At 41.0% G+C, this 25,199-nt stretch overlaps 1 protein-coding gene across 1 annotated transcript in view; it reads right to left on the bottom strand.

The window, feature by feature from the left end:
- LOC109856232 overlaps window positions 1-23,159 on the bottom strand; it is a 53,084-nt gene extending 29,925 nt beyond the window's left edge. The window contains exon 1 of the mRNA XM_020431277.1: window positions 22,682-23,159. Coding sequence (XP_020286866.1) covers window positions 22,682-22,760 — 79 coding nt within the window. The 5' untranslated portion in view covers window positions 22,761-23,159. The remainder of the gene's footprint in view (window positions 1-22,681) is intronic.
- Window positions 23,160-25,199: the final 2,040 nt, after the last annotated feature.

The raw sequence follows: 25,199 nt of genomic DNA, 5'->3' as shown, positions 1-25,199 counted from the left end.
CGGAAACTTGGACGGTTGCCTGATAAGCGGAGCGATGTATGTACGCGCGAGATAGGTCGTGGATAAATGAGCGAGGTTCGAGATTTCCTTGCTTCAATTACGCCTCTATTAGGCTAATTGCGTGTTGGATACACGAAACAGAGGCGTTTTGACTTTCGTACGGCCAGATACGCCGCATGTTCCACGGGTCACTTACTCTGCTAACGAACGTGTCAGCTCTGCGTTTTTGCTATTATGCGAAATTATTTTACAGCTCGCCAGCCTCGATCGCGTAGACGCTCGCGCTCCGGCCAATCGGCGCGCATCGCGTTCGACCAATCTAATCGAGGGATCGTTATATCCAGGAAATGGAGAGGAGAAAAGTGAATTTCAAAGCTCGTCAGATTCAATCTGATTTTCACAGCCAAAGCTGTGTTCGAAGTATCGAGAGTCGTAAAGCGCAGAATTTTCAGATGTACAGAACAGTAAATATATTTTTTTCCAAACGCAGTATTTTTCTAAATCAAATTTTTTACGTGATTGTCTTTTTGTTAAGGAAAACTTTATGATTTTCATTCTCACAGTCGCGCAGTGCTTTTCTCGCAAATTTTTATTAGGTACGCGCGTTTGCTGAAAAAAAATCGTTTTGCTTCTCGCTAACGAAACTATTTTTCGACACGAAGTTTCTCACCGGTAAATTTTCGCGCGTGTAGTTTCAACAAACAAATAATTACTTTTCTGTTTGCGGACGCAAAAACTTTAAAAAAATCTTCCCAGTTCAAGCGCTGTATTGATGTAATTTTTTAAATTTTCTGTGATATGTCATTTGTCGATTGGTTTTTCGATAAAAAATATTTGTCAAAATTAATTCAGATACAAATATATTTACATTCGACATAACGACTTCCAATGTTATATACTCGCAATCCTCAAGTGACATTATTCAACTAAAACCGCGCAATTAGCGGCGCCGTTGTCGGTAATAACCGCGACAAACGCACACACAGTAAACTTTCTTCTCCGCGCAACTTACACGATATTAGACGCGAGAGACATTCGTCTCTCTCGCGGGAAGAAATCCGTCGGTTTCTCCAAAGCGGAGACGTCACAGACAGAAGCGAAATTAAAAAGAGCCGGCCGTAGACGATGGATGTAACTTCTTTCGATTACCGTGCGCGTCCCGGCCTAATGATTTTGTTCCACGTTCCATTGCGGAGTCGCGTCCACGTTTTTCTGTCGCGCGGTCCCGATATCCCCCGATATATATATTATACGCGGCGCGCATCGTCGGTTCCGCATTTCGAAGCGGGTTGTACAGGAACTTCCTGGTCTTTAGATCTCTCTCTTTCTCTCTCCTTTAGAACTCTTAATTTATCGTTTCGCGCGGTTCATAGTTCTCCTCTCGCGTTCTGACTCGGGACTGTTCCGCGGGGGCCTCCCGCTTTAATGAGCCCCGGTAATCACCCGCGCATTCTTCGGGATTCCGGTTACCCACGCTTCGTGACGCTCTGCGCGCGCAACGAAAGTGCGCCGCTTGCGTTCACTTTGCGAGTTTTTAGGACACAATGTCTCGTCCTCGTTACTAAATAGCCAATGCGAGAATTAATAACGCGAACATCGCGAATAAGTCTCTCGAGAGATAATTTCACCGTCGATATAATGCGCGCGCCGTCCTGTACTTGTCATTTTAAGGAATTCATTTTGAAAGTCATTTACGGCTTTAATTTTGAAGGAGAGAATTAACCAATTTAACGGTTAGGATTCCTTTTGTTCTCTCTGTGCTGACGCAACTTACGAGTCCCGTACAGTTTTGTGCGTAATAATGACGAACAATTGTGTCCGCGCTCTGTAATTTTCGGCTGACGAGTCTCGGCTTCTTTTCTTCCCGCTAGTTTTGCTTCCGCGTAGATGACACTTCATCCGAAAAGTATATTCGTGACAAACAAAAATTACTTTCTAAAAACGCGCAACTACACGTCTAAAGCCCTTTTAATAACGAGATGTTTGAGATAGTACTGCGCGAACAGTACTTTATGAAATATTGCACTTTGGAGCATCAAGCGCAAAAGCAGCGCGTAGTAAATAGATTACTTTATGCGAAAAGGGATCATGCACCGTGAAATGCTCAGCGCAAACACTCGATACGACGACGACTCGGCAAAAGTAATTCAAATTTGTCAAGCGAGAATTTAAATTGCTCTCGAATAGTTTCTCCGTGTGTACGTGTGTATTACAAAATAACGTTTGAAATTGTCTTTGAGCAATTCACGTCCGATCTGTGACAGAATTAATTCGAAGCGCACAAAATACCCGCGACCTCGTGGAATTTGAACGATGGCGTGACGAAGAACACGATTAAGCGCATAGTTAACGCGCCTCGCAGCTTTTACGATCTCGTCATATCCCGAAAAAGCCTCGAAAATTTCCTCTCTTGATTTTCCATTGAAAACGAAATGCAAATTGTGTGCTTTATTATTTTTTCACACACTAGCTGAACACGCATTAACTCGTATTATTTTAAAATCCTTTTAATGTATTCTCACATATTACACACACGAACACCCCCCCCCCCATAGATACGGAAAAAGGTGACATAAACACGCGGTCTAAAAACATTTTCGTAAAATTTCAACTAAATCGAAATAATGTCGAAATGATTTATTTATAATATTTATATAAACTCATAATGTATTTATATATGTATATGGATCGAGTATTTTTAATGTTGTGCGATCCATTTCAAACCATTGTGACCGGTTTACAATACCTGGTAATGCATAAATGAGAATCTTATAAAGAGACACCACCATCATTTCGATATTAATTATAACGAGAAACTAAATGGAAAATGCGTGAACCGCGAGCACAACATTGTTAATTAAAAATTATCTGTTCATACCAAAATTATTAGGTGCCAACTTTATTAATTAATACAGTTATACATTTGAACGCGCATACCACATCGCGGATATTCCGGTTACTGTATTCGCGCGGATTATTATTTATAAAGTTCAAATACTATACTTGTGTAACCACAATGCTCGCGTGGCAAACCCGCATTTCCGCAAACAGATTTACAGAAAACTTTCGATTGTCATCGGAAATATAAACAGACGAGGTAAAAGTGTTTCTCGCATTAATGTTTTTCGCGTCACGATTTATATTATACATATATATATATATATCACTATGTCAATCTTTACTTTTAATATGTTTTTATATTCGCAACGCGTGCAGCTTGTATTGTTTATTTAATTACTTTGTCAACAGTACTTGCTTTATCTTTACGCTCTCGTCGTGTTTCAATCCTCTCTGAAACGGAATTTGTTCGTCGCGATGAAACTTTTGGAAAAGTCGTTCGCGGGAATCGAACCGATGCGCGCAGCGTGAGGTGATTAATCATTACTTTGCCACGCGAACGCGTGTCGCGCGCGAGAGAACTTTAATTGAAACGCGGCGCCGTCGATTTCGTTTCGGTTGAGAGACCGTCCGAAATCTGTCGGACGGAAAGGTAACGGGGGGGAAAAAAAAAGGCGACAGCGCGCAATACACATTGTGCGAGCTTCTCTGACCGAGCTGTTTCCTTGCCGGCAGCATGACCGACGAAATAATGTTTAATTGCCGCGCGAAATTAGGACGATGCGATCGTTCGCCACGCGTTGCCATCTAAACGCGATTGCTTTCGCTTCGGATGCCGTCGCGAGCTCCTTTCTTCACGCTCGTATATAATCACATATCGTGAGAGTCGTGTTTTTTTTTTTTTTTTTCCCCCCATCAAATTGTCTCTTTTTTACTCGTCGACGCGGTTGCGGTTAATCCACCGCGAAAATGCATGAAATCAAACAGCATTGTCGTTGGCGAGATATTAATCTCGGATATCAATGAATTATTTCAAGAGTTTCGAAACTAGATTTTTGTTCCATTATAAGACTTGTGTGTGACTTTAGCTTACGAAATTAATTAAATTGAACGACAATGAAAAAGTTAAGAATTTCTATGTAGAATTTTCACGTACGAGTTACCGTTAGCAAACAGATTTTCGCAAACCGGCTGTTTAAAATTGTTTAAGTAACTTTTTAACTCGTTTTCTTTGTTTGAAATTTGGATAGAAAAGAAGTTTTTGCGCATTAAATACATATTTGAACATGGGTGAGTAATCAAACAAATCTCTACTCAATGAAAGCTTTTCTCGAGTATATCGTACTTTTGAAGTTTAATATTTTTCAATTATTAATAATTTCAATTTTCAATGATTATTAATTAAAACAGAGCAAATAACTTTTCACATTGAGAGAAGATAGATTTTTCAATTAAAGTTTCGACATTTATATAATTGAGAAAAAAAAAACTATGTATTATGTTGGAAAATATATTATAGAAATAACATGGAGAGAGGAATAATACGCTTTATCTTTTTTTGGATGCGAACAAGGAAAGTCATTTGGCAAATAACCACTCGGGTACTTATCGTTGTTAGTGAAACCGTTAGTGAAATAAAGCAGAAAGATAATATTAGATAGATATAACGGTGAAGAGTACAGTTGAAAGTAATGAGAAATTACGCTGCAGTTATTTGAGTTTCATTAGCGCAAAACTTTAAGGATTTAAAATCAGTTCTACCGCATTTATATTGAATGAGCCAAGAATTACAATATAACTTTTCTAAATTTTTCCCCGAAGTTTTATAAACTGCAATATATAAGAATGTGTCAAACCACCCTACCTTCTACCCTACCTTGATATAGGATTTCATAATTTTCGACGTCAGTTTACAATATTAATGTACGTTGCACAAAAATTAATTTTTCTCAAAATAAACCCTTAATCACCGCAATCCTTTCAGCACAGTCATTCGGGTAATTAGAAACGCGCGCGCGCGCGCGCGCACTGTCAATAGTTGTACCTCCTAAGCAGGCCGGGCGTATGCACGTACAGAATTTCCGTTGCAGCTTTGTAACAAGGAAACGTATGTCTCCTCCTTAATTTTCTGCCTCTTTGAAGTGGAGCCGTGGCGTCCGAGCGCATGATTGCATTCGTCGGTCGCGATTACATAACGAAGTAGACGAATGCACAAGGTCCGCGCGCGCGCTGCACTGCGGAAGTTTGCGGTATGAAGGTCGCAAAAGAGCTAACCACGTTCCTGCGCCACGCACTTACGCGAATGTAAGCAGCGAGTCGTGTACGTAAGACTTGTGCGAGGGCGAAGTATACTCGTGAGGAAATTGAAAATTGTCAGAACGAGTTTCCGTTGGCGGGCCCGAGAGAGAGTCTACGTAATTATATTGGTAACCCTTCCTCGTCGACGATGCACACGCGGTTACTAATCTCATACGTCGGGACACGTTTTCCACTTACGAGTATTACGGCATTTAAGTCGTCGGTAAGCGATATATTCAATTCGTCGACCGCGAAAAAGCGTTGTAAATACGCTTCTGTTGGTATTGATGGAAAATAAAAACAAACAACCTTTGCTAGAATTGGCGGTCACGTGATAAAATAATCTACTGAAACACAAGTTATCTGAGCATCAATTATTACGCAAATTCGAAGTGTTTAATTAAAGTTCTCTTTTGTTTCTTTGTATTTTGTTCCTTTGTTCGAAGCTCGTTGTTATACTATATTGGGTGCGGAGAGAAAGAGAGAGAGTGAAAAAGATAAAGAGAGAGGCCGGTATTACATTACGTAGTTGCAACAGTTGCACGGTCAATATCTGCTTTTCATCTTCAAAGTAAACACAATGGCCGAACTGCTACGTCAACACGAGGGGATCCGCGCTTTAATTGCATAAATTTTACAATGCGCGCATTGTTGCGAAAACGCGGGGATTAAAAAAAAAAAAAAAAAACAAACCGTTGAGTGTTAACTTCACGTAGATACAGACATTATTTCGCAGTCGCACCTGGTTAGTCGTCGTTGTCGTGGTGCGCGAGGTGCCGCGAAATAATGAAGTGCAAACAGGTAAAAGGAAAAATGGCCTCTTTTACCGCGGTCAAGTACTTTATTACTCGCCGGGGCGAGCGAATAGCTACGCGCGCGGCCGTCTGTATTCATTGCCTCCGTGCACATCCAGCAAACAGTAGAAAATTACGGACGGGCTGTAGAGGCACGGTTCGCTGCAGCAGCGGCGACGACGACGACGACGTCGTCGACGATGCCGGTGCTGCTCTTGTTGAAGCAGCAGTAGCAGCTTTTCAGCTTTGGAGCGCTCGCGGTCGATTCACTTTAGTCGAGTTTCATCTTTAAACTGCACGTTCCGCTTTACCCGTCAAGATCGTCGGAAAGGAAAACGGGAGGCAGGATAAGAGGCAGGATGGCCGACGGCGGCTGCTGCAGGGGTGGATGATGACTTTTATGACGGGCTCTCTCTCCGTCCTCTCTCGCTACCTATATCCGTGGTTTGAAAATGGGCGCGCCGAACATCTCTGGCTGGACGATCTCGAGCTCGAGAACGCATCGCCTCGACGTAGAGCAAAACTCTATTTTGTTTTCTGTGTCGTAGACAATATGTTGAGAGACAAAGGCACTGTTGCCCGTAATCCTTTCCTGCAGGACCGCGGAGTGGATCGAAAACGAAATTTTGTAGCCGCGTCGCCACATACATGTCGGAATGAATTTTTGCGCGTACACACACACACGATGTACTTTCATACACGCGCTCACGTTTTCGAATGTGTTTTTCTTTACGCGCTAGCATGGTTTTTATATAAAAGAAATTTTTACTGTTTAATAAAACAAGAGTGAAAAAATGTATAACGAGCGCAATGCAAAGCTACCATTTAAATTTATTTTAACAAGCTACGTGCGATATGCAAGAGAAATTATTTTTTTAAATTAACACATGTTTCTTCCAGTAAACAAAATGCGCATTTTCATAAAGTTGTGTTTTTATAGTTTTATGTATTATTTTCGGACATTCGTATTAAATGGAATTTTACTATAATTGCTTTAGAAGAAAGCGATGTAAAATAATGTGCGCAAAAATTTTAAGTAATTACGAGTTGAAAGCTTTGATTCTGTCATTGGAAATAATATTTCAGACCATTCTCAGAGGTTTTAGAACACTTTCTGCAGAGAAAAACATACTGTAACGCCTTGATAGTTCTCTTTTTATCATTTCCATGCAGGAGGCGATATTTCCGCCGCGGCACAATGGCAAACGAATTGGTTTGAGCAAATCAAATATCGGTTTGAGCTCGCTGTCGCGGCGTAGCCATTGTCCTAAACGACGACTATCACATGAACACACAACGAAATCCAGATTGATGTTTTTAACCCGCGTTTTCTTTCGATCTATTTTCTAATAAACGTGACGTGGCAGCAAAAATAGTTCACGTCTATATACATTCGCGCAGTTTGATAAATGTGAATGTTTATTATAAACAAAGCAACGATTTTTTAGCTTTTACTTGTTTGTCGCTGTAGAAAAGAAAAAAAAATATGAAATGATTTGAATATTGCGTCGAATTTTTTTTTTTTTTTTTTTTCATGCGCATGAATAGTTTGACGCGACGTAAAACGTTGAAAAAAATTTTAAATAGATTTTGAGATATGTGACGGAGAAAAAAAACTAAGTTTCGCTGTGTGTTTTGTTTTAATCGCAAACATATCGTCAAACACGAGTTGTTGTAAGCGAGCAGCTTTTCGATCTTTTCAGCCTCCAAGTCTTCTTTGTTCGCTTGCACAATAACTTGAGCAAAATACAGTTGAAAGGAACAAAATGACCGACTACCGCACAGAGTTGCGCGATGGGAGTTGTGTGTGTACGTAAGTATAGAAATTAATAGACTTCGTGATTATGTACTTTGTAATAATTTGCGCGAAAGCTTTCTTTTTATTCTGTCATGAATACATAATTACATTCGTAAAGAAAAGACAAGTATTATAAGAAAAATAAAAAAAACGTCGCACAATCTCGACGTCGGTTTAGTATGTTGAGGATCATTGGAGTAAATTGCGAGGTTCGTTTTCTGCCGCGCGTTATTGTAAAACGCGGCGAGAAGCTAAATACACAGCTATTCCGCGGGTTTTTTTTTTTGGTCGTCTCGCGTCGTTCCTATAAAAAAAAAAAAAAAAAAAAAATGAGCTTTTCAATTTCAAACGACAAGCTCGGTTTGTCGAGCACCTTGGGAAGCGCGCAAGAGGCCGCGATTATTCAAGACGGAAATGGGGACACTAGCTCGTGATGACTTTTACGAAGCGACTTCGCTTGCAGCTAATTTCTATGGTTTGAATACGGGAAGTTCGAACGACAAAGTCATGACACCGCTATTATAAGTCAACTGCAGGCTGAAACGTTAATGCGTTCAATGAAACCGCGTATTATGTTTCTCGAAAATAAAAATAAAAAAAAACAAAAATATCCTAAAAAGAGAGAAAATAAATTCCTGTCAACGCAGTTAGCGTGATTTTGTAGCATGCCATTTTTTGTAGCATGTCACACGTAAATTTAACTAGGTATGTCAAAAGAAAAACACACATTTTTTTGCTAGCTTTCAAAAGAGTCTTTGTTATATAATTGTGTTACAGAAAATTTGTGAAATAAAATTCTCTATATAAACAAGACTTCTCTCTTTTTCGGCGCGCGATGAGACCGCAATGTATTTTTGAAGATAATTAACAATATTTAATTTCATCTAAAAAAAAATTTTATGAAAAATAATTTTTAAACGAACGCCACACGATGGCGTTTCGAGAAACAAATCGGTTTTACGCGCGTTGGAGCTTCCTTGGAAAATATACAAACGTGTCTAATGCCCTGCATCCGCATGAATAAAACCGCAATATAACTCGCGCGCCATGAATTTTCATCAGCGTGCGAGGAAACGCGTTCGCTCACGCCAATAATTTTTACAATCAACAATACCGCGGGATTATACTTATATCCGTCCGATTTATTTTGTCGGCGGATCATTTGTAGGAATAAACACAGAACGCCGCTATGAATTTTCATCAGCGATCCTAGCATAAATTCATTTTTTCTTCGTTCTAATTATTCGTAAGAGTCTAATTATTCCCGGTCGCGATTTCCTTTGTCGTTAATGTCGTCTAGCGCGAGCAAAATCGCGTGTCCACGAAGGTATTGCTGCGCTATATTCATGAATTTTCATCAGCGACTTACGAGCCCAGCCGTTCGATCACTTTAAACGTCATCCTCTTCGCGATCATGCGTCATATATTATGGGAACATACGAGAAGCGTAGGCGCGCTTCTATACGACTCCAGAAACTCGTTTCCGAGGATTAGCCCGCCGGAATTGCCGATCTGCGGCTCATCATTCTTCGCTCAGCACCGACTGCTTCGTCACGGAAATGCGGAATTTACACGAGCTACGTTGTTGCACCTGAGCGAGACATTTCGCACCCTCTTTCTTTCCCGGAAAACGTTATCTAATGTTTCGTGCGCGCGATATAACCGCGCAATACTCACTTCCTTCAGAATATACTGTTATGTATTGCGTTATGCACTTGTTGGTATTGCATTCGCGCGGTTTGTGCATCAATATAACAAATAAATTTTTCTATTCGCGAAGCGTCGTTGTTCGCAAAGAGAAAAACACTGGAATTTTTTAATAAATAAAAAATGTAATTATAAAAAGTTTCAGATAGATTTTTCCCCATTTTTTGCATTTTTTCTTATATATATATATACATATATATAGAAGAACATTGTCTACCTCAAGTTTACATATTTTATGTAACTACAGACATATTTCTTGGTTTTCATAATTCAAAGCCATAAAAAAAAATTGACTTCGTAGACATCATTGTGACATTTAAAATTCGATGCTCTTTTTACTTACAAGAAGGAATACAAAAAGGAATTTCTGTATAAAAAGGGGAAATATGTACCCGAGAAAAAATACAAACATATGATCATATAAGATTATATATAAGTGATCAGATTGCGCCAAATTTTGGATTTGATTTTACATGATCACACGAAATCACATCCGACTCATATAAAATCTTATATGATTATATAAAATACTCAATCTATATATAATCCCACATGATCACACATTTTCCATTTTTTCACGGGTAATCAAAACAAATCGATTAAATTATACAAATTACTGAATATTTTATTTTTGCAGTATTTTAAGAATGATGAGAACATTGTTTCTTTCATCACTTGAGAGAGTGGAAAATGAAAAGACGATAATAGGTTAACTGGCATTGACGACGATTGTTTCGAACATAGCTCTTGACTTCTACCGAGAGAGAGAGAGAGAGAGAGAGAGAGAGAGAGAGAGAAAAAGAGAGAGAGAGAGAGCCGCTCCCGATATTGATCCCGGACACGTCTCGATTTGGCGCAACCCTCGGCGAAAAGTTTGACACCGTAAACTGGTTTAGCGAAAAATGGCTTAACTTGAAGTAGCCGGGGCTCTATAACATCCCTCTTTCATGCGCCGCGCTATACTCTACACACAACCACGATATAGACTTGATTGTGATTTAGAGCGACGGCGGCTTGCGCTGTTTGATCCTGTAATTGAGTAACCGTTCTCACGTTGCTGTTGTGCCCGATATTTAGATGCCGGTCGCAACTCGAACCCGGCAACCTTCTGACATTTAACTGGCAATATGGATGTCGTTATCTTTCGTACGTGCCATCAATCGTAATGATTAAACTTACCTATACAAGATTATTTCATCACAGACAAGTCGGCTTCTGTTTTTAACACTAATTAACGTGTCACTCATCGACGTTTAATTAAAGTTATGAGATTGTGTTTTATATTAAATGTACGTCACGCAAAATGTACGTTATTTTAATATTTTAATATAAAAGTACACGGAGCGTTTAATTTTTTTATTACAAGAACAAAACATACAAAAATTTCACATATTATTTTATTATACATTTAATGAGCGCTATTCCAGCTAATATAATTAGGTAATTAGTATAATTAGTTTTTTCTGCCGCGGATTAGCTTTTTACTCCATAAAAAAAAATACGACTTTAACAAATTCATGAAAAGCTGGCATTGATTACTAGTCGTTTCGCTGTATTTTTCAGTTGTGCGTTGTGTCGTTGGTAAGTCGTGTCGCGGCGCACGCACGAGCGACAAAAATCGCGTAAGCTCATCCGACAGCTGAAATATCGATATACACCGCGAGCAGTAAACACAGTAATAACGTGTAAACACAGGCGGATGATTAACAGTGAAAATTTTCAGATGTTTCCGCGTACGCGCGTTAAAGCAAGTGTGCAGCGAACGGAACGGTTCTATGTAACTTTATCTGCCGGTCCAATCCTCGACACATATATTGTTGCCAGTAAACTTATACGTCTCAACCCTCTCTCCGTAATTTAACTTATCGGATATAGATGTGCACGCACAAAGAGAATGAGAGAGAATGAGAGAGAAAGAGAGAGAGAGAGAAAGAAGGAGAGAGAAAACAGAGTTGAAATTCTAAACCGCCTGTATTTTACTCGCACACATATCAAAAGTCACTGAAGCTCTCGCAAGTGGATTTCCTGTATCAACGTCCAGCGATTGAAGTTCCAAAGCAAGGATTTGCGTCGCGAGAGAAATTCGTGTAACTACACGAGCCCCCTTCCTCGGCACGACTGGAAGGACTCAACGGTGATCGTAGATTGAGCTTTACGTATACAATGGGCGGTATTACGTTCGGCTGATGGACATTTGATAGATACGAACAGCACATTACATTCGCAGGCGAGCTTTCCTCCTCTGAATGGCATTTCCTGAAATCGTCCGCCTTATCGGATACCAAACTGACTGGTATGTTTACGTCTAAATATCTCGAACAAATATCGAAGAGAACGCATCTAGATTAACGTGCGCTATGTGGTTAAAGTTTCATCAAAAATAGAATATCTCAAATGCGATTTATCATTTTATATTAAATATTCGTACGATGAATTAATATTGCATTATAAACCGCGCTTTCATTCCATGCATTTAAAAATAAAAACGTACAACATTAAATCGGTGTTTATATAGCAACGATATCGGTGTTTTTTTTTTGTCAAACGAAATAGAGTGTTTTTTAGTTAAAATGTTTTTCACGGAAAATGAATGACGTTTACACGAATAAAAATGTAGATTTTCATGCGCCACACGTGATGTGTGCATTTTGCCGATTACTTTTTGTTCCGAAATAAACATTTTATACAAAAAGAAGATAATGCTTTTCTCCTGACCGGATGGTTAATGAATTATTTAGCTCTGATTAGTTTGTATCAATCCCTCGTGACATTGTTCATCAACTATTACCGCGTCCTAAGGGATTGGTTATATATTTAACCGATAATTACGACATAAGCTCATATGTCGCTGGGGAGAAATTCAACTATCGATTTTACTAGAAAATGGTTATCGTGCAGGATTTGCATGTAAAATTCGCGTAAAAGAATGGAACAAATAATAAAATGACATATTAAATTGTTCTTGTTCAATTTAATATGTAATTTTATTATTTTGTTCCAGAAACACATCTTAGTTAATTTTAATTGTGTACTTGTCTGCAACATAATAAATCAAATTTCTTTTAACATTTCACACATCATGTACTGACAGTCGCGTATAAACGTCAAAATACAAATATATTGACTTGCTATTTATTGCATCACACAGTACTCACCTGTGAGCTGACGTTTAATTGACACGAAAGAATTTATCGCGTGTCGTAAAAGAGAGGAGACAGCACGTCTAAAGATCTCGAATTTAATATCGTATCGTATCATGTTTATTAGAAAACGGGGATCGGTGGAAAGATACTTGCGCAACGTAAACTCGGACTCGTAAACATGAAATCTCACACGATGTTACTGGCGTCCCGGAAGAATCGTTACATATAGCGCAGTCGTAAAAATCGGGATGTAGCGTGTAATGGAATTCGAGTATCAAAAACTGCGATATATAGGATAAACCCGATACAGTGAAAAACACACCGAAGACTGAAATTTTCGTGTTTCTTTTTCACACACGGTTGAAAACTCAGCGGTGTTTAACCATTGCGCGTATGCAACCTATGTATGTTGCAAGAGTAGCAACATACACAGCGTTTGTTGTTCGTTGCACCTGACATGTTTTAACCGCGTATCAAATAATATTTTATTTATTACATTAATTTGTACGCGCTGTGTTAAATTTTCACGAAAGAGAACGAAACCATTTGCTTGCCAGCCAATTATAAAAACAAAACAAAAACAAAATATACGTACGGGTCTTTGTTTGCGTTGTCCAAAAATTTTCGTGACTGCGCTAGGTCGAGATCTCATACACACACACACACACACACACTTACGATAAATATTTATTTTAATACATACAAAATAAATGCGCGAATATGTATATATTTTCCTCGACACAAATTTCTCTCAAGAATTTTATATTCCGCTAGTGAATTTTTGCATTCGCAAAGCTGCTAAATCCATAAGGGTTCCCTGGTGTACCGCATTTCTATGTAATCCTCTCTCATCCCCAACGCGCACTCAGAGCTTCGTATTAAAAATACTTAAATTAAAAAATTATACGAACTCTTTTATTTTTCGTTGCACGCGCTTTCATATATCGCGATGCGTTGCAGTATTTTAATAATTTTGTTTTTTTTTCTTTTTTTTTTTTTTTTAATTCGCAAGAAACAGCGCGAAACGTTTCTGAATTTCAGCAAAAGTACCTAAAAATACCTAAAAATAATTTTCGCGCATCGAGATGTGTAAATCGAAATTATTTTTTGTTCGGTTCTCGCGCGGAAACATCGAAAAGAGTTTCTCTGAAATCGACCTATCTATTTCTCTTCTAACGCCAATATTTATCGTTATGACGCGCGAAAGAGACCGAGGTACGTACGTCGAGTCGCCTGCGTCCGATTTCCGTCGATAAAACTAACCACCGTTGTGAGACGGAAACGCTGCCGCCACGTTGATCAACGTCAAATGTATCGTTGCGGAGGTAGGAATCGTCGTCGGGGTGGCAACCCGGCGATTCGAACGGTTCGCTGCGCGCCGTCGTAATCCGATATCGATTTGCAATCAGGTAAATTTGACAATCGCGACAGACGGATTCCCGACGATTCCGATACAATGGCAGACTCGGCGAAAGAGAGGACGAAAAGAGGGACCGAAGGGACAGGGGAGAAAGGATAGAGTCGACGCGTTCTCCCTGTTATACGCGATGAATAGAGATTTCGAGTTTTATCGCGGAACTAGGCGCCGGCGACAGAGAATCGTCCTCGTCGTTTGCAGCCGGAGTTTTAGAGCCGGGGTCAGAATTTATTTCAGCTGCATCGATTGCGCGCGCGAAGATGCGTCCAATGACTCGAAGAGAGAGAAAGAGACAGAAAGAGAGAAAGAGAGAGAGAGAGAGAGAGCGCCGCGTCGTCGACGCTTAACGACGCGCGATGATGAGGCATTACGGGCATATTGCCGAGCTGAACGTGGTTCACGATGGTTATGTTGTTATTTTGCAACTTCGCAGTTTCTTCGCGTCTTTGAAAACACAAGGAAAATACTCGCCAAAGAACACGTCTTTCATATTCGCTTCTTTGACAATTTCAAATCCCGAAGTACGAAGTGATACAATCTTTCTCAATAGAAATTTTGAGAAATATTATAAAAATAGTAAATTTTTTTGAAGACAGATCTTCTTTTACTATATCTGTTGCTTGCAGACCTTCTTGTGTTCAGTTAATTAAAGGGAAAATGCGAAGAGAGCGCGCAAAAATACGTGCTTTACAAGTGCAACCATTTTTTTACGCCAGTTAACGTAACGACTGGTCGTAAAAAAGAAGGAAAAAAGATAGAAGAACACAAGGTTAAGCGAGATGGCACAACTGATAACGTAAAGAGCAACTCGTGAAAAACGACCGTTGCTTCTCTCTCGTCCCGAGCTTTCCTCTCTGTGTTCTCTAAACAAACAGCGTCTGCGTCGGTCGCCCGTTCAGCAGTTATCGCGTTCTTATTTCCCCGATTCTGCCCTCTCCATCCGTTTCCGCATCTTCATCATTTCTGCGACTGGTTGTGAGCTATATCATTACGTCGGAGTAACACTCAACATTCTTGCGCGATCTCATTTATAAACCGGGAAACGAACGCGCGCGCGCGCGCGAGTTCGATATTATCTTTCAATTCCGCAACTTTGTTTTTAAATGCAAAAAATTTAATGTCGCACGGATTGTTTTCTCGAAAATTACGTCGGCAAAAAAAAAACGAAACGCGCATTTGAAATTAATTACAGTAGCTTAAGCATTAATCGATAAAATCGTTTAGCGAGCGCTTTTTTTGTGTACACAGAGGTTTCGTGTACCTACCTACGTAAATCCATTTACTGTGTCTGCATCGCGCAAATACTATAATCAAGGATAACAAGCGCTGTTTAATCCTGACGAGCGACAATCATTTTATTCGTTCAAAACAAATAAAACGCGCTTATTTTCCTCGACCTTTTATTCGACCGTTTCTGACGAGCGACAATCAATTCATTCACGTTTTATTAAATAACAAGCTACCAGACACGTGACTTATGGAATCTTCCGATCTCGATTTAACATATTCCGCCAGTTTTCAATCACACGACCTTTGCTCGCAAAATAGTTTACTGCAAATTGAAGTGGATTATTCGTAGAGCCAATTTTCATTTTGACTTCTCTTTCTCTCTCTCTCTCCTTCTTTCCTCTCATCTCTCTTTTTTTTTTGTCTTTTGTTCGGAGATGATGGAGTGATATCACTGTTTGAGAAAAGGATTTCAGCCGGAAGTAATGGTAATCCCGGCGATTTCCTTTCAAATGTGGCTAAAGTTCCGTAGGAATCAGCAAGGGCTTATCGAGGTTATGACACTCGAAGTTACCCTCTGTTACAATCCCGTCTCTCTCTCCCGTCGCTGTTCTCTTGCGACGTCTCCTCAACTCCGGAGCACTTGGGGGGGAAGGTGGAGAAACGTCGCCGGTGAGAGATCCTCATCCCGGTCACTTATCGGTTCGGCACGGTCGCGGTTTATATTTATTTATGAATTCTCGGCTTCGCTCGTCCCAGTCGCGATAATAGCGTCGTAACGATCGCCGAGCCATCCAAATCCTCTAAAATCTCGAGATTCCCAAGAGAGACGGAACTTTCGACACAACGTGTGACCGAACTCGTCCTTCCCTTTCCACACGTCTCTCTTATCCGCTTTCACGATAATCACACTACAGTGACTTGGACGGTTGAGTCGATATTGCCGGAGCATAAGGTAAAAAATATCCCCTCCTTTGTAAGTGTGAAATTTTTTAATTTCTTAATTCAAGTGTCACGCTAAAAGATATATTTAAATACACAAAACAAATCATATTATTATTTTTTAAACTAGAAGTTATTTATATTCTTTATTTGCTTTCTACTTCAATGGGAAAAACATCATCTTGTAGTTTATCATTTCAGCGACAGAATAAAGTAAGACGTCGAGTTGACATATTCGAGAGGGTATTTTTTTTTTCAATCTTTATTCCCGCACAAGTAGGATTTGTCTAAAAAGTTTGCATCTCTTGTTTTAAAGCACTCATTCGTGGTATATGTATGTGTGTGTGTGTGTGTGTATGCGCGCGCTCGTCTCGCGGCAAAATCGCGGCGGAATACTTCTCGGAAGAATAGCAGAAACGCAGTGTCGCGGCACTTTGAACGATTTGTTTGGATAGGCAGCGAAGATCCTTTTCGACGGGGCGAATTGCTCGCGTCGGTTCCCGTCGAGCGCACTGCAAGGCATTTTATCAAAAGTTTAATACAAACGCTAACTTTCTTCGTTATTCTCTACCTTCCTTCCGTCAACGTTATTCTCGCATAATGAGGGTCGGGGGAGTATTATTTTACGAGAGAGAGACGCGCGCTCTCTCTCTTATCGCCGTTGCTTCTGCCGTCGCCGCGCTCGCGATAAATCGGTTCGAGCACATTGTGCGTCGCGACTGTATTTCGCTCGCGCGAAAATGAATATTTCCGACCGCTTCCTTCTCTTACCGGCGTTGCACAAACGCGTCGGAAAAGACAAAAATATTCGAAAATACATATAAATTCGAAAAATTCGAAAATACATATAAGAACGGAGGATATCGGTCGAGAACGATGTATGCGCGGCACGTGATGCTCCAGAAACCGAAAGATAAGTGCAGGAAGAAATGGAAATTTGCGCGAAATAATTCAAAAGCTCTTCTAGAAAACGTCAAAGAGTCACTGAGAAAGAACGATTTCCGAGATCGGATAACGCGTCTGTAAAGTTGCACCGACCGTGAGGGAGAAGCGGATCGTTAATCACACATCCTGTTTGCGAACTTGTAACGTACGTTAGTGGAACGATAAAGAGCTATCTTCTTTATCTTTGACGTGAATTTGTTATTGGCATGTTCGAGAAGTGCTTTTATGTAACAATTAAATTAGAAAACTGTCGGAATTAATGTGTTATTTATTATCGGAGTATCAAACTAGAAATTTTTTTTACCGAATCTCATCTCGTATCGGTCGCTTGTGAAAGTAACTTTTTTTTTTTCAAGAATATGTAATTAATTTAAATAGTCTCGCATATTTATTTCAGTCGAAAAATGGATTTATCTTTTACGACCGAGCTCGTAAATGGTAATTGAAATGTTTTTATGCAGGTAAACGTCACTCAAAAAACTTTATTAATAATAATCGTTTCTCCAGGCTTTAATAATCACAAGGATTTAATTATGATCGCTGTTTGCTCTTTATTCTTTGTCGCTCTTTTTTCCCCATACTTGCCGCGTCCTCTCATTTTCTTCCTCAAAAACTGTTGAGTTTGTTTTGCATACATTTAATGAGCTCATTCTTCACATTACGCTCATTAACGGTGTTTTAATTAAGGAAGATGTTAAACACCGCTCGACGAGATTATCAATAATCGAAGCTTCAATATTCTCTTAAAGAATAAGCTCTAATTATAATCCCGCGCGCAAGATCTTGCCTTGAACTTCTGTTTTACTTTGGTGAATACTTCGTTTTCTTATTTTCTCATCAGCTCTCTTTATATTCGCGATATTCTTCTCTCATTTTTCTTTACGCGCATTGTATTTACGTCCACGAAAATTTGCATACGATATATCGCGATGAACATTTTACGCAGAAAGGTTTATTTATATGATGATATAATTTTTTGATTCTGTTTATAGTTTTTTATTTCACATAATTAATTATTATTAACTAATTATATGCCTAAACACACACGTGTTCGTTATTGCTGAAATATTTCCAACGATACGACAATTGTATACATCATAATTTGCAAAAAAAATGTGCGATATAAATTACGCAGAACGTCCATTTCTCTCGCGAGCGCGCGTGACTGCTCCACGGTGCTCATTCACGTTTAAATTGCATTTATGCGATAATTAAAGCAGATATTAACCGTCGAACGAGGGATGCTTATTAAGCCCCTAATGGAGAAAATAATTTTCCGTCCGAGAAAAACGGTATCGCCATTTAGCGCAATCATATTAGAGTTTCTATAAAAATTAATAAAGTTTTACCTCATTTCTCTTCAGATTTTCCTAAACAGTTTTTTTAAAATTCAGTTTCAAAAAATAATTTGCAATTGATACATACATCTGATATAAAGTCGTATCATCTGTCACAAAGAGAAATTGATTAATAAATAATCTCAAGCATGTGCGCAGAACTCAAAGAATCTAATTGTACATATTCTAATTGCACGTTGAGAACAAGCAGTAAGCTAGCCTTCTGTTTTGTTATCTTTTATCGACTTCCTATGCGCATTCTATTATCTCTCTTCCTCGGAAGCGGCCGTTTCCAGTTACATGATATCTTAATAACGCGTCTGTACGTTCTGCACTCACGATCGCGAGCGAATCCCGACTACCGGTTGAGATCGCATAAGACTAGCTGAACCTCGGATCTCCGGTAATAAAATACGCGGCTTAATTGCTTAATTTCTCACAGCTAAGTCCGCTTCGCGTTCCCGCCTCGCCGCCCCCACCGCCAAAGAACAAAGACGCGGGCGGGCGAGCGCGCGCCCCGTTACGTCGGTCTCTCTTCTCTTACTTTTTTACACCCCATCTACATTACTTCTCACGTGACACTTTAATTATGCCGCCGCGAAAATCGGACACGCGGGACACGTCCGCCGGGAAAAAGAAACATTTTTTTTTTTTCCATCCCTGATCCGATTTTAATGATTAAAACCGCACACAGTTATCACCGCGAGGATTGCGCGCGCCGCAATGTGACGCAAGAGGCTGCCCGACAAATCGGGAATACGATAACGTCCGACGCGAGCGAAATGAATTATTTCTCAGTGCTCGGTAGAAAGCAAGAATTTTTCCGGCATAAAAATTCCTAAAATCACGTGAAAACATCCATATCTCATCCACATTTCATGCATTTCTCTTCCTCCGCCCGATTTCGCTTAAGTTTTTTCACTCGTTATTTAACAGTTAGAAACGAATTATTCAACTCAACGCGCGTGAAAAAAGTCCGCGATACCTACTTGCAGTTACATTTCTTGGAGAAAAAGACGAAAACTTACTGCGCATATTTTCGAACAAATCGATAAGTAGCGGATTATAGTTTATTAGAGCTATATATAATTCGGATATCGTTTCGCGGAACATTTAATTCAACGCAACAACGTAAATAGATTACAAGCTGCTCGGTATTGATTCTGCATAAACTAATAAATAAACTATAAACGCTTGTGAATCGAACAATATATATTTTTAAAAACTGTAACAATATATATATCTATTTTATCTACTTTATTTTACAGAAATATTTTTGATAAAAAAATGTCGTTATACATTTTAAAAATTCACAATTTTTTCCAATCACAATTGTCACTTCGGGCGAATCTTTCTTGTAACGTCGCGGATCGCGAAATTATTATGATTCGATGCATTATGCAATGTTCTCTCCGTCTCGTCGATGTTCACACGATCGACGACAGTCATTGGTACGTATCGGATTATGAAAATGTCTCGTCGCGATTCCGTCGCGCTGCGCATAATGCGATATGCTGATTGGCCGAGTATCGCGATAAAACCGCGTAAGATAGACGGAATAATCTTCCTTATATTCGTCAGGTAAGCAGGATCGGTCATCGTGATGTCTGTTTGCGTGGCACTTTTTGCGGCGGGGTTCGCGCGTTCATCCACCTTCCCTTTCTCGGTTCGTTATATTGATGTTTAAGAGCGTCGTCGGCACAAATCAATATCGGAGAGACGTGGGTATTTTTACGGGATATTTGTGCGGGAAAAAGAATTAATTTTTTCTCGAGCGCGTTATCGAGACAAATGGCGCGAATGAATAACCGGCTCGGTAATGATTTAAATCAAGTGGGAGGGCGCGCTTGGCTCTCACTTTCCCGAAAACCAGGTCGACCAAAAAATTCATCTCCGGAATAAAAGAATATACCGGTGTCGAGTTTTCTTATATATATTTTCACGGAGATTCGGTCAGGGATGCGGAGTTCGCGTTTTTCGTCTTACGTGATTTTCCACGATTTACATAGAGCTACAGAGAGATAACCGAGAGGAAGGAACGAACCGTACTAGCGAATAAATTAAAATGTGGACGATTTTCTGCTCCCTGCGCGCGCGCGCGCGCGCACGAATATGACTCGCGGACTCGTAAAGCGGTCTCGCGTGCAAGAAAATTCAGCAAGTTTGCAAGAGAATTATTTCTTCTACGTAGCTTTATAGTTCCGACGACTGTCACACTTCAGCAGCGAAATGGTCCCAGCGACCTGGTATAGTTTGATTAACGTTTATTACATTACAAAGTTAGAGCAAGTTTTATGTGTTTCCTTTTGACTCTGCAATTTAAGTTCGGTAGCCTTACTTCACGTACGATTGGTCGGTGTCCGCCCTTTTTTTCTCTTTTCACTTCCATTAATCCCGTTTTAATTGATTTATCACTTTCGAGTGTGCGCGAGTGTAAATAATTATTACGTTATTTCGAAGATAATATTTAAATAATAGAAAATCCTTCGCTTAAGTAGGTCGATATTGAATAAGCCATTAAAATGTAAGAGAGAGAGAGAGAGAACTTTTACGAGTTGATGTAAACTTCACGAGTGAAACCACGAAATGAGGATAGATTAAATATAAAAGGTAAAAACCCCACTATATAAAAGCAACTCGCTGTATCAAAGTGACTGATTTTTATGATTTTTTTTCTTCGCGATTTTTTTCCGCGAGTTTTATGCGCGGGACACACTTCTTCGTCTTCTTCGAACACTTTAAGAAGCAATTAGATCTTCCATTTTGTCGTTTATCGTATCGCCATTAGAGCTCTTCACATTGTCCGCGATTTTTCGAAAACTCTTTCCGAGCGACCTGATAACTCGCGCCGACACAAAGCATTTAGATCCTCTCGCAAATCGTATATTCGCTTCGTTAGCCTCCGTTTTCATCCACTTGATCTCGAACATCTCGCGATCGAAATCCTTTTGTTTCGCGCGAGCTTAGACCGAGAAACCCACGCACCGGAGAACGCGCGAACGTGATACGCATTTCGTCGTCTTTTTGATTCGAAACGGATATTCATGATTTTATCTTGTTAAGACGATACAAAAGAGGCTTTGATCCTGTCCGTCGATCGGTATTTGTATCGGACAAAGAGAACGGAAATCGCAATGACTCACTTGGATTCGCGCACTCGAATCAAAAATGTTTCGCTTCGGTGGTTTTTCTTATTCGCGTATCTCTCGCGCGCTTATACCTTGAGAGGATCGGCGATCATCGTCGGTTATATCCACCTCGAAATCGGAACGACGAAAAGAGAAAAGTTTCCCCTAGCTCTCTCTCTCTCTCTGCATTCTTTCCGATTTTCCAATACCCCAGGATGTAGTTTTATACGGAGTTTTCGTTTAAGCGAAAGCGCGCAGCTGTGAGACTCTATAACCGTTTTTCCCCAAACTCCGAACCCTAGAACCCATGATCCGGTCCGTGTTTGGAGAACGGATCGAGCGCTTCGCTTTGTTTAAGACACCGAGAAACTCGTGTCCTCCAAATCAACTTCCTCACCTCGCCCTGCGCGATTTCGGTCCCGACGCTCGAACGGAGCTTTTCTCGAAATCGCTCAGCCGAGACACGAAAACGCGTTCAGCGAATTTTCCATTTTCGCGAGAGAAAAGGATCGCAAGCGCGATTGTTGAAGAAAAACGCACGTATTTTCACGGTAAATCGGACATTTTCCTTGCGTTTGAATGCGAAGAGCGTAGTGTGAGATTGCTGGCAACTGGCTCTCCCGCGTACGTAAAAGCTCGTGTCGTGTGATGCGCATCGGCGAGATTTTTTTCTTCCTTCGCGAGCTCATACACGTAAGTGCTTCTTCGTAAGTATTCCTTCGAGCTTCAAATGAGATCCGTGTCGAAGTTATCGGTTTTTTTTTTTATCGCTCTCTTCGTCCGCGCGCGCGTTAATAGATACGATTTGTACAAAGGCGTTATCGATCAGTAAATTCCCATCCAAAACATCCTCCGCTTTGTTTTTGACGATAAATAAGTTTTTAATTATAAGTTTTTAAATTGCCCAAACAACACTGAGTTATATATCCTGACGATCAAATTTTCTTACAAGTCAAACACATTATTCTTATTTCGTGTACTTGTTTTTTAATCTTCCGAAGAACGTGCTCCTGTTACACCTGCGATTTGAAACGAAAACGAAAAGAAGCTCCAGTAAATCGAAGACAAAATCCCACCGTGTTTACGCGGTTCTCTCTTAATTCTTACCGGTGACGGCGGCGAAGAGGCAAAGAAGCGACGCGGAAAGGGTAGAACGCGCGTTCCGGTATCTCGTGGCACTTGGCATGATGTTTCCGATATGATCTCGTCGATTACGCACTCATATACACGCGTTCTTTTATTCAAGAGATCCGCTTTTATATCAACACTCTCGAGCTCCAGTAAGATCCGCGAAGGAGGAGTCGATCCATTGATCCAAACACTGCACTGTACATTCCTCGATGAATTGGTTCCTTCCCAATATTTTTTTACAACAATAAACGCTTCGCGCGCGGTCGGCGACGGTAACGGGTGCGTATCGTCCTCACTCAAACTCTCGAAATCGGAAACTTAAAAAGAAAAAAGAAAAAATCGGCAGCGATCGACGTAGGGTTGCGCGGGTCACGGACCCCCCTGCGAACCCTCGCCGACGATGGCACGTCTAAGGACGACGGTAACGTGAAAGGTTTTCCGGTCGACGTACGAACGGCTACTGAAGCTCCCGCCGCAAGCACGGCGAGCTTCCAGTGCGTCGACTCCGTCGTGCACCCGAAAGCTCGTTCTCCGACTCGCTCTCGCGCCCGGTCCCGTGTCATTCTTTCTCTCTCGGCCGCGATTCTCTCTCGTTTCGACCCCCGTGGTCCGTCAGCGCGTCTTCCTCGCACTCTGGATCGGCCTCTTCTCCTCTCGCTCGGTCTCTCGCTCTCTTTCGCCGCCTCTCTCTCCCACACGGCCATTTTAGCGTCGTCGTCGCGATCAGGCGCGCCAGTGCGGGCTGCGCGCGCGAGGGAGCTTTCGCGTCCTAAAGCCGAACGGACGAGGGACCGGGCGGGAAGGGGTGATTGATTGGCGCTGAAACTTCGCGACTGATTGAATCTTTTTTACGTTTCAATATCGATATCCCAGCACGAGATGCACGAAGGAAGAAGAAGACTTTGCGCCGAGAAGTAGATGTCTTAAGCGCGCGCGCGCGCACATACACACACACACACATTTGTCGAGCGTGGTCTCGCAGTTAAAGATTGTCATCTTAATTTGACTTTCGCTTGCGATCGACGCCCGGACGAGTCAGTCACACTACCAATTCGACCGCGAAAGACATATCCGATGGGAATTATCGAGGGGTTCGGGAATCGCATGAACGGCGAGGAAGTTTGGTACAATAATCCTGATGTTATCGTGATATTTTACATTACTAAAAAAAAGTCGGACAATTTGGGGAATGAATGGACGGTTCCTCTCGTCGCGGCGGAAGTTACAATTTAGCTTGATGGATGTGACATTCAGTTAGTTGCGTTCGTGGGAACACGTAGAAACAGAAGTACGCACACACACGTAGAGGTCGTTTGAAAAAAAAGAAGAAAAAAAAAAAAGAGAACTAACGCGGTTCAATTAACCGCGAGCGATGCGCTAATTACCGCGACTGTTGGTCGATACTCTCTCGATACATATACCCCCTCCTGGTGATTTTGATCGATTATTGGCGCTCGCGTCTATCTCGCTCGGTGCGCGCAGCCGGCCATTATGCACGTTAAATCAAGCAAGATGTAACGACGTTAAAATTGTAACTCTCTTTAGCACGGCGATTTCTCAGTACGAAGAAATAAAGCGGAAAGTGATTTGCAAGTATCGTTAATAAACGAGATATCGAAACGGGCGATCGCCCGGCCGGGACTCTCTCTCTCTGTCTCTCGCTGACACGCTCTATCATTCCGTTTAGCGAACTCATTCTCGGATCTCGCTCGGATGCCACATAATGCGTTTACTTATGCGGCGTTTAAGGGCTTCAAAAAAAGGAACGCACAAGGGAATTGCCTTGGGCCACTTCGTTTCCATTTCAAATGAGCTCTCTCTCTCTCTCTCTCTCTCTTTCTCTGCCGATTCCGCAAGAAAGCTCGACGACCGCTTAATCTGGTTTGAAATAGATCGGATTCATTGGATGTGTAGCGCTAATTAAAACGAGACGAGCGTATTCCACTTGGGGGACCCTCGCGACTGAACTCTGACGTACAATTCGTTCTACCGCGGCGTGTGCAATTAACTGTAGCTTATTGATCAGGCATGAATGACGAGCCGTGGATAATCACGGGTAGCGTGCGCGTCGCGCAAGAAACGGTCGCTCACGGTAAAAGGAAATCCGGCCAGAAACAAGATACGCATACCCGGTCCGCAAAAAGCGGACTGGCCCCGCGCAACGTAATTAAAAATGTGTCCGCGCCGACGAGAAAAATATATATCACGGCCACCATAGGACGTTGCTAGCTTTCTGGTTTCACCTCGATAGGCATATCTCCGCTGCCAATGTATAAATGCACAGGAATCGATCGTTCGATATCGTCAATAATCCACCGGATATCGGATACTGTTGTCGATCATTAACACATTGTTGACGATACGATCGGCCCGTCAGTCAACATCGCATTTTCGATTTTACAAGGAACTTTGACGTGTGCGTCGGATGGTGTGACGTTCCATAATCGCGTGCGAAGCTCTACGTGGCGTATGCTTTTTTTTTTTTTTTTTTTTT

Source organism: Pseudomyrmex gracilis, unplaced genomic scaffold (assembly GCF_002006095.1).
Source record: "Pseudomyrmex gracilis isolate BER0280 unplaced genomic scaffold, ASM200609v1 scaffold_111, whole genome shotgun sequence".
In the NCBI taxonomy this organism is placed as follows: domain Eukaryota; kingdom Metazoa; phylum Arthropoda; class Insecta; order Hymenoptera; family Formicidae; genus Pseudomyrmex; species Pseudomyrmex gracilis.
The sequence above is the reverse complement of the archived record's forward strand: the minus strand, read 5'-3'. Positions and strand labels throughout refer to the sequence as shown.